We start from the raw sequence: 13,086 nt of genomic DNA, 5'->3' as shown, positions 1-13,086 counted from the left end.
TTTATAAAACCTTTTCTTATAATTTTTTTTTCTACTTAAAACGTTAACTTGTAAATAAAATACTTATTTGTATTCGATTATAAATACCAAGAAGTATAATATAAATTACTTTTTATATTTTTATAGATTTTATTTTTTTTTAATAAGTACTTACTCGGCTTCTGATAATTTTACTTTGGTTGCAAATAAATATTAATCAAACTTGCTGATTATTGAAAGAAATAATTGCTATTGAAAAAAATGTATCTTACAACGCATATAATATAGATGTATAATAATATTATATGTATATTTATGCGGTAGATATATCACATACCACTTTATCACACAGTGATAATAATATAAGACTTATTTGAAATACTAAAAAACAATCGGATAAATAAATGGTAGTTTGTTAACAGATTTATAATATTATAACACTTTGGCGGTCATTTTGAATAAAACAAAATGAATCGATAATAAGATAAAAAAAAAATTCATAGATTTATATTATGGTTTCAAATTTACTTTAATACTATTGTTACAGTCTTGATTGATACCTTGTCGGCCATCATTTTGATGGCAGTTCTAAAAAATATATAAACAATACAGCAAGGTAGCAATGAGTAAAACGGTGTCATGAAGTAAGCTAAAAAAGGAGAGCTGCAGTGTTACCAAAATGACGATATCGCATTCCATCAAAGTAATTGTCATTGCAATTATTGTTATTTTATGCGATCGTTTTTATTTAGTAAGTATTTTAGTTTTCAATTTCAATTTTTTATGTACAATCATTTTATGAAATATTAAAATTTCTTTAGGATTATACTTTTCAAACATACATAAGAAAAAAAATTTTGATTTAAAGTGGCCACACTATCGCTCGCCTTCAAAGTCGATTTTATATATTAAAAAAAAATTGTAATTTGTTGTAACAAAAAAAAAACAAAATATTTTCATTGTCAACCTTGTAAGACGGTAAGTAGTAATAATAATCACAGTCCAATATAATAATATTATGAACTATACCTTAGTTAAAGGTAAAATAATTATATTGCACAAAAATAATAATAATAATAACTATTTCTAGGATGCAAAATACCATAAAGTATACATTTTACAGTCGAATGGGTGTTATCGACTCGTTGCAATGATTTGCTGAGTTGTGATAACTGCGTCACAGGTAAAAAGAAGTCCGGTGATCGCAAACGCCGACGAGCACAACAACAAGTCAAACTTCTCCAAGTCTTTGTGCAGTTGCATAAGGAAGTACGTTGAGGTCAGACAAAATACTGTCAGCAGAATGGTCGAAAAAATCACCTGAAAAAGGGTTTAAGTTTAAAAGAAAACACAACCGGTTTGCTTTAGACAAATTTGAATTTTTTCCAGATTCTCAGATATTTTTATGTACTGAACTCCTATAAAAAATATAATCTCATTTATTACCTTTTCTATAAAAGAAATCAAGTGAGTTTAAAACGTGGCACAAATGATTTGCCAAAATATAATACACCCCTGAACCAAAAATAAAAATAAACTAAAGTACTTGAATGAACATAAAAAAGTAATTGTAAAAAACTTTATTATCGACACATTTATTATTAAAACTTTAATACAGTTTAAACTAATACACTATTACGTCAGACTTATTCCCCCTCAGTGAGTAAATTAGATTTTTAAAAGCATATTGTGCAGGCTTAACACAGCGTTGATTTGTCCGTCTTGTTCTACAAAATGTGCTGCCAGCAAAAAATCGTATTAAACTGGTTTTTTTTTCTGTCTCCATCGTTTTAAATAATATAACATTATCAAAAATAGAGTTGGGCAAATACGAATAACTAATCAGATAACAAATAATAGATAATTTTGTTATTCGCCAATAACATAATTGATAGTAGCTATGCCAATGAATAAAAAATTGTATAGTTAATATAAAATTTATAGTTAAAAAAATTATCTCGAATAATTTAAAATTCATTTAAAAACAATTCATAAATAATAAACACATTGCGCTTTCCTAAAAAAAAAAAACCCAAATGTTATCCTGATCAAAGATAAATATATAAATTATTAATCATGAATATGTCTTATGGCATCAAACCACTCCTCTAACCTTATCACCCATTCTTATCACTCGTTATCTTTCATCGTCCCTATCTCTTATTTTATCTCCACCCGTTATCTCTTATCACATGTCAACAACAGGACCACAAGTTGATATGTGTTTGGCAAACTTTGAAACGTCTTCCCAGTCGTAAACCATATTATAGGTGTTAATATTAAAAGCTGCCATTTTCAGTATTACACGCGGGTCTATGTAGCTACTATCGTCGTACGATTTGTGAGGTTATAACAACGGCTTACCAGTTTTTTGGAAACGGGCTCTTTAATCATTTCACCGATAACGATTAACACGCTGTAGAACAAACACACGTACACCGTAACCTGGGTGACGATAACTTTGTTAAACCAATTGGGTTGGTGCGCCTGAAGTTGGAGCATCAAAAGATAATCGCGAAGATTGTGATTTTGAAATCCGGCCATAAATATAGCTATGAGTAATGGGAAAACCTGTGGAGGAAAAAATGTTGACAATTAATAACAATTTAAATAAAAAAACTATTGTTACTATTGTTCTTAGCCTTTTTACAATAATTCATAAAAAAATTATTTTTATAAAAGTATTCATTTTTTTTTTTTTTTTGTTCAGGCTTTCAAAGGGAAAAAAACGTGAGTACATATTTTAATAATACCTAATAACAATAATTTACAAATTCATTTTTTTTTTTATATTAGACATAATAATATGACAAACGACTACATTAAGTATACACGTTTGGTTCATTTTTTTTATCGCCGAACATAATCCAAAGCGTTTGGGACTTGTAGTGTTTACATTGTTAACCGGCTAAAAGCAGCATTGTTTGTGCGCGGATCTGAGAATTGTATTGCATAATAATTATTATACACGTTATCTACCACTTTACAAATTTGTCGTTTCAAAACATCTACAGTTGAGTGTTTATTCGGGAAAAACAATTTAAATAAATCGCAGACAATCTCAACACTATTAATTGAGTAATAATTATTGTGTACCGAACCATGCGGTAAAATTTGCTTTGGCCTTTAAGTAATAATACGCCAAGAACCTACATCCAACAACATTTTGTCAGGTACTTTCTTGGACCTCCCCAGATGAACTTTTCTTATTTTGGGCCAAGTTTAAGCAAATAGAATGAATGCGATTTTTCAAGAAAAACTATTCCACGATTTTGTGTTGCACAACACAAAAGAAGACTAACAAATTGTCTTTGTTATTGTACAGTGTACACATAAATAAATTGTAAATTTACATCTGCCCCGCTCCTGGGCAATTATCCCAATTGACCTCTTGTATATTCAATAAAAAACAAAAAATTACCAAAAACATTTACCGTAGTGGAAATTAATGGACCATACTATAGTGGACCGATAAATCATAACACAAGAGCACAATAACAGCGCACAGAGTCCAATATCATATGAATAATTTAGTGTAATATACTGTGCTACAATTAATTTCATTTACATTTAGCAGTACAACGTTCGGCAAAATGACAACTAAATATTATGATGAGTTATGGTTACTGTTTTATGCATACAAATAAAATGTATTTAAAACAATAGGTTAAAATCGGGATCGAGTGGTGTAATTGCCACAATAGTCGAGAACAAAATACAGGGACAGATCTAGAAATGAAAAAAATTCACTTCAAATACATGTAAGTAATGTATATATATATAAGTCGTAGAAATAGGTTAGGTTAGGTAAGTAAGTTACATATTAAAAAAAATATATAATATATTCTAATCTATCGATTATTGTATTATAAAAAAAAAAATGACAAGCATTGAATTGGCTCCTAAAGAATATACAATTGAATTTTGGCTCCTAACAACAAGTGGTTCTCAAAATATACTTGAAGTGAAAGTTGAAAATGTACTAGACATTCATGACACAGTGCAGTGGGTTCAATTCAAAATTTGGAGCCAATTCAATTGCACCAAAAAAATAAATAAACTTGTAAAGCATAAATAATTAAGTACAAGATGGCCTTTGGTCCCCAAACAAAAGGGGGGGTGGGGAGGGGCATCTGTAAATAGTGATTTTTTTCCAAAAACAGTGTCAAACATTATTTTTGTTTACATTCTCCCTACTCTGCTTTTCTTATGTTTACAACGTCTGTGTCTAAAATTAATTAGTCAAATACTAGTTAGTACTTACGATTAGGGCGATCCTTAAAAATATCAACATTTTCTCGTTGAAATGGTAAACTTAACAAATTAAAAATTATCAAAAAATGATTATCACTACACCAACAACGTTGTATAGTACACTCCACACGACTGTCCGACAAGCTAATGACTAATAATATGATGGCACGGCTATCACATTTCTACTGTGTTTTTTTTTTTTACCCAACCGTTTGCTATCTAGTCTGTTTATCTTTTACTGGTTTCTAATAGTGTTTTATTTTCAAAACATTGTACATTGACTAACCGTACAGTACAACACAGACTTCGTTTACAGGTATACCTACCACTACTACTTGCTGTAGTTCCACTCTAAAAACGGTGTGCTGTGGTTTTTAGTATGGACTATAATACATATTAATACTATTATAGCTTCCCATTCACACACACACACGCCCAAGTCTACTACGGCTGTTTTTAACGTTTTTTTTTTTAACGAGGTCATATTTTATATAATTATAAATTATTACATTGTATTTACTACTGCATAATGACGCACACAACTCTGTTTATACCATGATCGACAATACCTGTTGATATAATCTCACACACACACACACAGCATTTTGGAGCGAAATTAGTAAAGAAGTATAATATCTTATCCAAAAAAAATATACAAAATAACACCTAGATAGTAATTTCTAACTATAGCGCCATAGTTAAATAGTTAATCCAACTGTATAACAGCTACAGGGTGTCACCTAAATTTAATGAGTTTTTTTTTTAACAAAATAAAACCTAAACATTATGTTCAAATCTGGTCATCAAATCTAGCGAGTAAGTAGGTAATTCTCAATAGCACACAAGGCTTCTTACCATAATCGTAAATAGCACATTAACATTTTATTTCTAACGCATGAAAATTATAAGAATAAACAAACGAATTAAGTTAGCTTACTTACAAGCAAGTCACACCCAATACCCTATCGTCGTTGTCTATAAAATTATTTATACTATACTATTATTTTATATTTTATATAGTTTTCACCATCTATACGGTTTTGGTTTGAACAGACAGCATTTATTTTCCATCTCTATTTCGCCACACCCGGAAATGTGTTTTATAAAATATAGATATGTAAAAAAAAAAGAACTATAACAATAATATAAATACATTACTATGCTTCTAGCGAAATTGTCAAAATGTAAAAAGCATCCTTTAACTTTTATTTGTACATACATATATGTCTTTTGTTTTCAGAGAATAACATATTGCATTAGATTTTATTTTTAAAAAAAAAGGTTCTTTTCTTTAAAACAAAAAACATAATATCATGGTTAATATGCCACATTAAATAACATTAATGGGTTATATTAAATATAACGTTTCCTGTTGGTGTAATGATAAAAAAAATGTGCAAAATATATTGTGCAACATCCTTGGCCATTTTTTTTTTGTTCAAAATTATTTTTTATTAAATTATTTATGTTTATTATTGTTATTTATATTTATTTGTATTTTATTAATTTAATCAACGGTTCGTTGTTTAATACATAATTTTGAATTTATTAACTACAAATTTATACTTTTTGATAAAAATCTAATTTTCAGGTGCCGAGTGGTTTTATTTAAACATTTTATTGCGTTTTTATAATTTGAATATGGTTTGGTAGTTGTTTTTTTTTTGTATTGTTTGCTCATATAACTAAAAAAACAATTTATTTTATTATTATATTTTATAGAAATGACGAATTTAACAATGTTCAAAAATGAACCTATTCATATGTTTTGCTCACAAATCATAAATAATAATATTAACACAAGAAAAATACATTCTTATAGATTCACAGAGATCCTTTTCTGAAACATAACAATTATTTTTTTGCGCTTCAAAGTATTTTTTTTTTTTTTGTCAAAACTGTAATTGCTGAATAATTATTAATAGTTTTAAATGTATGATTCAATTACAATGGCTATAAGTGTGTTAAAAAAATAAATAGATATTTTCCAAACCTGTAAATAAACAGTGTAACAGTGTGACGTTATTATTATTATTATTTATGTTTTTTTAGGAAACTAATTCCTCTAAAAAAGAATCGTTAACAGTGTTGTTTAATAAGGTGCGATAGGGTATAAAATACAAACTCGTCTGACAAATGTGACGACTTGAGCGCAAAAGGCACTTAAACAAAAAACAATTTTTGTGTAGTCATTATAAGTGTAATTACCGCGACGATTCGTGTCAGACGGGCAAGTTTTTCCTCGTTTGTCAGTCTTGTCTCTTACTCTATTCTATTCGCGGTCAATGTAATAATAATATTGTATTTATTGACCAACCCACAAACACACACAAACGGTTAAATAATTGTCGATCAGATATTTTTGAAATATATTTAAAAAAAAAAAAAAAAAAATACTTGAACGTTTGTTGTTGTATTACGGACTGCTGGCGAATAAAAAAAAAAAAAATACAAAACAATCGAGTTCGGTATTAAATTCCGACGAGGCCACCCAGGGGATAAAGCCTAAGTGATATATAGCTGGAAAAGTTTACAAACGGGAAACACGAGACCCCGGAAATACTGTCGACATTCAATCTCCTGCCATTTAGATCCGGCTTAAGAAACGCGCTAATTCACTTGCAACACTCTCAAGTTCGCGTGACAACGGCTAAACTAATCACATTTCATTTCCCCAACGGTTACAACAGTCTACTTGTTCACATCTATATAAATATTACAAAAATGTACTACTGTTAGGCGTTGAAAATAAATCAATTTAAATTAAAAAAACCGTTGTAACAGTGCGTTTAAATATTAGGGTGAACGCTCTTTGGGGTGGTTGATACTTGATATGGTCTATTAAAATATTTGCGGCAGTTGTTAACATACTATTGCTGCATAGTGTGTAATCAACAGCACCTGTTGATTGAATATACCTGTTGGATGAATGTCTATGTCGACTGAATACCTGTTAATCTAATAATACCCTTGTTCCCAGGGCGGTTTCTTAGGCACAATCCTAGGACTTGATAGCAGAGATGGACATTTTTTATTGTGGCTGTATGAATAATCAACTTTTATTAGAATCATTTTTTAAATAACATTTTATCTAAATAATGGCCAACTCTGCTCGTGAGGTATAGCTATAAATGTAAAGTCCTGATAACGATTCAAGGCTCGTTTCCAAATAAATAAATCTAGTAAAACCGGTAAGTAGCTGCAACGTTTTTCGCAGGTGGCAAAGAGGTGCTCTAACGGTAATTGGGGTAATTGAATGGTAAATGATTTAAAAAAATCTCTTTGTAAACATCAAATTTACAGATTGTATGATTTAATAAAGGAAGACAAAAAAGCAGAGATTCCCAATAATTGCATTGTACGGTGTATCCAACGATGGATGACGGGCAAGCTCAATTTTATTTTTGGAATTTCCAACTGTAATTCGTCCATCCAACTATAACCCTTTCGCCAGTTTTCCCAGGCTCTTCCGAGAAGTCTAAAGCACACAGTCTTGTCAAGACATTTTTCGTCCAAATTATTTGCAACCGCCATATGAATGCCAATATTATTATTACCATATTATTATGTAATATCACAACGACTATCGAAATTCTATTTCCAAGTTTGAACAATTGAAAATTAATCACCGCCCCACGCGAATGCCTTAGTAAATTCCCTTTTGACGATTTCATACAGTTTCTATTGTACCGTTCACTGTGCATTTAAGCTGCTATAAACAACTGAATGAGAGGGGAGGGGGGCTCGTTGTGGCTTTTCTTGTATCGATTGCAATATACAACGGTATCCGTTTTCTTGGGGGTAGCAAAAACAAATAAAAACAAATAAAAAAAAAAACCGTATCTCGTGCCAAAATCTCTGCTCGGCCATAATTTTTTTTCAGCCTTCTGCGTCAGTTTTTTTTTTAATTTAATAAAAATACAATTAAACGATAAACTGTTTTGCGCAGCATAACATGTGTTTACCAAGAGAGAATATTATATTTTTGTAAGTCCGCCACGGTCGCCCAGGGTAGAAATCATCATAACGAACGTAACAAAGGGTTAAGATATACCGACTGACTTTCGCCCCAATCAGAGTTCGTATTGTACAACATGATGAATATAAGCTTAATAAAATTGCCAAACTAAAATTAGATTATCCGACAGCAGAGATCGGATAAACGACGAGATACATGGATCGCCCTGTATGTTCGAGGGCTGTTGAACTTAGTTCTCGATGCCATCCAGTTTCTGTTATTATATTTTGTCAATATCGCCGTAGTAAGCAATAACATACGAGTAGTATGGAAATGTATGTAATTTCACCAGAAACAGCGACGGTCCGGCACGACAACAGACCAGCTGAGAATATAATAATAATAATAATAATGCGATTTCAATAGACATCTGATTGGGTATCGACGAATCTGCGGTATTTTCTATTTTTTTTCCCCTCCGGAGAATAATAATATTTTTATTATATGTTCTTGTCGTCGTGGCTTTATATATTTCCCCCTTTTTTGTCGTTTCGGTCAATCCGGCGCCACGTGTATTATTATCGACTGAGGCAGACGGCACCGTGTGTGTGTGTGTGTGTGTACAGGAAAGGGAGAAGGGGAGAAAAAGGGATAGGGGCAAGTTTGAAGCTGCCAGCAAACAACGGCGGCGGTAAGTCCGTCTCATTTCAATTCCACGGGGACCTTCCTTATGTACACAAACATCCGCACATCCCCATGGTGGTGACCTTTGGTTGATACAATAAACGATATCGGTTTTTTTTGGCAAAGATGTGTCACTGACCCTCCTGATGTCTGCTTAAACCGTCGAACCGAATTATTATTCTCGAGGTGTGAATAATAGACCGACGACAGATGTAGAGTGGTGATGATATACGGAAATATGTAGTAAAACTTGATCTTTATCAAAGAAAATGGAGAAATTGCACGCATAAACACTACTCATGAACTTAGAGTTGATTTTCTGTCTCCATCTCGTCAACCCTAATCCCCTCATATTTGTCTCCCAAAAGCGTGACCTGCACGTAGGCTTTGACACACACAAGACACTAGCTCAAAGATATCTTTTTACCACTCCGTTAGATCCCAGATAACATCAGGATTCCAGCATGGACTACCCACTGGTTGGTGTAGGAAATCCTTAGCAGAAATCATTGACAGAAATCACACTGCCCGTGTTCTCTTGGTGCTATTAGGGTTGTGTTGTGTGTTTCAAAAGAAAAGCTAGAAGCCACCGGCAATTTATCTAATTTTCAATCTCATCGGTAAACCGCTGACAATATAATTATTCATCTGCGCCATGACGTTGGACGTTACTCGATTGTTGGAACATTGAAATGGACTTTGAGAACAGCTATATTTCTCGCACCATTAGAGACAACTCGGTAGGCGGTATACAGCTGATTCATATATACATATATATATTACAGAGTGAATAACCGAGGGAATTTTCGCAATAAGTCGGCTGACGACGGCCCGGAGTAATGTGTTAAACCGCTAAACCTCTCCGTGGTCTCTAAATTAATATCAGCCGACCCGTTTATAATAATTTATTATTAACCCTATTAAATTCATCGCGAAAGTTCATTACACGTGGTGCTGCACTCGCACACGGTATATAGTTTTATAATCTAATACAGATGTACCAGCTCGGTGTAGACATATGACATTATGAAATAAATTTGATTGCCACGAGTACGGTCGAAGTAATAATAATTTTACCGGAGTCCTTCATTGAACCGGACGAGAGGGGTGTAAATTCCCGCATCCCTTGGGCCGTAAATTCCCTTCGACCCTGGAACGATAACAATAATTAATCCATCCGTCTGTGTATGATTATGTATTTTAGTTTGACAAAAAAAAATCTCAGTTACTTTGCACTTTGCACGGTAAACGCCATCACTATATGCACGGAAAGCGTCAGCGACGAACCTTCGAGCCTTTCGACATAAATATATTATTCTAAAAAATACAGTCTTCTGCAGCAAAACAAAATAAACAAAGGTAATACCAGCTGTTTTTTTGCATAGCAGTCGCTCTTACTGCGATATTAATTCAAATAAGACGCCAACGTTCGGTCCTTCGGGCCGGATATTAAATTCATCCTTTATTTGCCGAGCTTCCCCAATTGGAATATTAAAAATACTCTTTCACAGCCCATTCGTTTATTGTTGTTTTAGCGACAAACAATAACGATAAGTATTTCAATAGCGGCCGACTTTCCAAGAAGTCAAAAAAACAATCACAATATCCGAAAACCATACAATGAAAATCTTAAGACTTGTTCAACTAAACAATCAGTGTATCGTTAATGAATTAATTTATTCGATTTGTAAACAATATAATGATATATTATTAATGTTACGAATACTCAAAAGGGATAATATCAATTGGAAATACAATATAAGCCGTTAAAATTAAAAAAAAAAACAATTCTCTCAACCGTTAAGGAAAAACCTCGAAATAAAGGTTTAATTAAAAATGTTATTATTATTGTTATTCGTTTAAAAGCTTTGTTTTTTATTCATTCGACAAAATGATTTATTATTTAGATTCTCTGCCACTTATCTAATATCATCTTATCAGTTACCCAGGAAGGTCATTTATACTGATAACAAAAACCCTAGCGTCGACTCAGTGTGACCACATTCTAGAAACCAAAATTATCGTACAAAACATTTCACTATATATTATGTAATCGAGTATTTTTTTTTATAATTACCGGTGACGACAAGCAATACAAGCAGTTATTCTCATAGAAGGAATTTGTTTTCTACCATTGGTCATTCTGAGTTGAGGAGAGTTTTGGTTTGTTTTCATTTGCACCGTCTGGTTTTGTCTGATCTGTGTTAACGCCATCAGCTTTCTTCTCCTTTGGTTCCCCTTCTTCTAATCTGTGTAATTGGAAATTGTTGACAGTTTGGTCGTTTGATGACAGCTGCTTCAAACAATATAATATAGTAGAAAAATCCAATGGAAAAAAAAAGGACAATATTAATAATATTAAATACAGAAGACTGAAGAGAACCGCCTGCGTGACTTTCATTGCGTTTACAAGGACTACAGTAGCTTATAAGTGTTAGGTAGGTATATACATATTTTCATCGAGTTTCCGACAAACTACTTTTTGATTATAACGCTTTAAACTTGGGCGGTTTAAATTGACTTTGGAGTGGCTTTCGGAATGAATTTCACTTTTCGTATTATGCAAATTTTGAATTACTCGCCGGAAATTGCGCGGTTAAGCTATTTGCTAAATAACTTTGGACTTACCTGCGATAGGTGCTGTCTCTTCGGCTAAATTCCTTTATTCGTTTGAGAAAATATTCAGGTATTTCCAATAGTTGAACATAATACACATAACATATTGTCTGTATTGCTGAAAATCCTCCCCCCAGATCACGTTAACGCACTCCGGATCCGCCCCCGACAATTATTATACTAATTTCACACAGCAGGGTATATTCATTATAATATACTTATCCGGGAATTTTTGGGGTGTTTACATTTTATTTGTTTTATCAATGGCGAGAGAAAAAAAAAATAACAGCACAAGCGAAGTGAATTTTTTAACGTTTTTCCGAGTGAAAATACTTTTGGTATTTTTATTGATTTTTTTTTTTCTTGACAATAACAAAATAACTTGTTCCGTCTCGGTTTAAACAACGGACGAGCGATGGTTTTTTTTTTTTTTTTTTTTTTAAATCAAGTTTTCAATTATTTACAAAATTGTTTTGTTCAAGAAAACATTTTTTTTTTATCACTGTTTTTTATTTATTTTCAAAGATACATATTAAAAAACAATGTATACAATTTAACAATATATATATATATTGTTTTGTTGATAAATATCACAAAACTGAGAAAAAGTCTCAAAATTGAATAAACAACCTGAAACAAAGGAAGGAACTTGCCTCGATAGGGGAGGGAAACGGTGCACAAGTAAATAAAACGTCACCCGAAATGTGTGTATATAGTAAAGAAAATCTAGTAAACAGATCTAGAATAAAAGTAAATAGATCCGAGTACCTAAATGAGCAAACAACGAGACTAGTAAACGAGTCACCAAACAAACCGAGTGAATTAGTCAACGGGTCGAGTAAACAAAACGAGTATTTAGCGCGGCCCTTCGCGTAAAACGAGTAGTACATAAATTGAGTAAACGAGTAAAAAACACGAGACTAAATTATTAATTAACTAAAAGAGTAAATAAGTCGAGTAAAGCCGGTGGTACGCGAAACGAGCAAACAAACCGAGTAAAACGGTGTGTACACGAGTAAACACGAGTACGTTACTCGAACAGACGAGTAAACGCGAAAAATCTCTCTAGTTTTATTATTATCATGCTAATTTTTTTTTCTTCATAGGGAATTATCGCCAGCTCTTTCGAACCTCCCCCTCTCCTTATTTGCTCCAATACAGTCGTACACACATTGATTTTCGATCGCGGCCAAAAAGCACTCGCTCTCGTTGCCGTCCGGCGGCGGCGGCAGGCGTCTCTTGGGCACCGCGGATTCGGCCGGCCGCTGCCGCCGCCACCCCAGCGCAGACAAAGGGGATGCGTTTTATGTTTTGCGCGCTTTAGTGCCGAACACCGGTCGGCGGTGAGGGGAGAGGCGGGTTGGTGCCGGGGTGTAACACGGCGGTAACACAATATGGGTTATGCCGCGACGTGCGGGCGCCACGCACGTCCCTTTGGCGGCGTCAGGTTGACCGCCGGTGGGCGTGGCCGCGCCGTGCCGCCGGCTTATCGAACGCGCACGCGGCGCAACTGGTCGGAGCGGCGGCGTCGCGGCACCCGCGACGGCCGAGCGCGACACACCGACGGAGCGGCACCGCACACAGTGCCGCCGTCG

The 13,086-nt window shown here is 33.3% G+C and overlaps 1 protein-coding gene across 1 annotated transcript; it reads right to left on the bottom strand.

Moving 5' to 3' along the window:
• Positions 1-465: 465 nt before the first annotated feature.
• LOC126841338 (uncharacterized) lies at positions 466-4,495 on the bottom strand. The gene is made up of 3 exons (XM_050577754.1): positions 4,244-4,495; positions 2,344-2,550; positions 466-1,299 (listed from the first exon to the last, which is right to left on the bottom strand). The coding sequence occupies exons 1-3, from the start codon at positions 4,271-4,273 to the stop codon at positions 1,114-1,116; spliced, it is 423 nt and encodes a 140-aa protein (XP_050433711.1). The 5' UTR covers positions 4,274-4,495; the 3' UTR covers positions 466-1,113.
• Positions 4,496-13,086: the final 8,591 nt, after the last annotated feature.

The sequence above is a fragment of the Adelges cooleyi genome, unplaced genomic scaffold (assembly GCF_023614345.1).
Source record: "Adelges cooleyi isolate 19-005CV unplaced genomic scaffold, UGA_ACOO_1.1 ACOO_flye_CR_arks_rails_tigmint_CR_PRNA_381, whole genome shotgun sequence".
NCBI lineage: Eukaryota > Metazoa > Arthropoda > Insecta > Hemiptera > Adelgidae > Adelges > Adelges cooleyi.
The sequence above is the reverse complement of the archived record's forward strand: the minus strand, read 5'-3'. Positions and strand labels throughout refer to the sequence as shown.

Excerpts from the sequence above, each read along its gene's own strand:
- LOC126841338 (XM_050577754.1), bottom strand. The coding sequence starts at position 4,273 with ATGTTGATATTTTTAAGGATCGCCCTAATC. Across the intron at positions 2,551-4,243 it reads TTTTAAGGATCGCCCTAATC|GTTTTCCCATTACTCATAGC; the intron begins GTAAGTACTAAC and ends TTTCCTCCACAG. Across the intron at positions 1,300-2,343 it reads AGCCCGTTTCCAAAAAACTG|GTGATTTTTTCGACCATTCT; the intron begins GTAAGCCGTTGT and ends ACCCTTTTTCAG.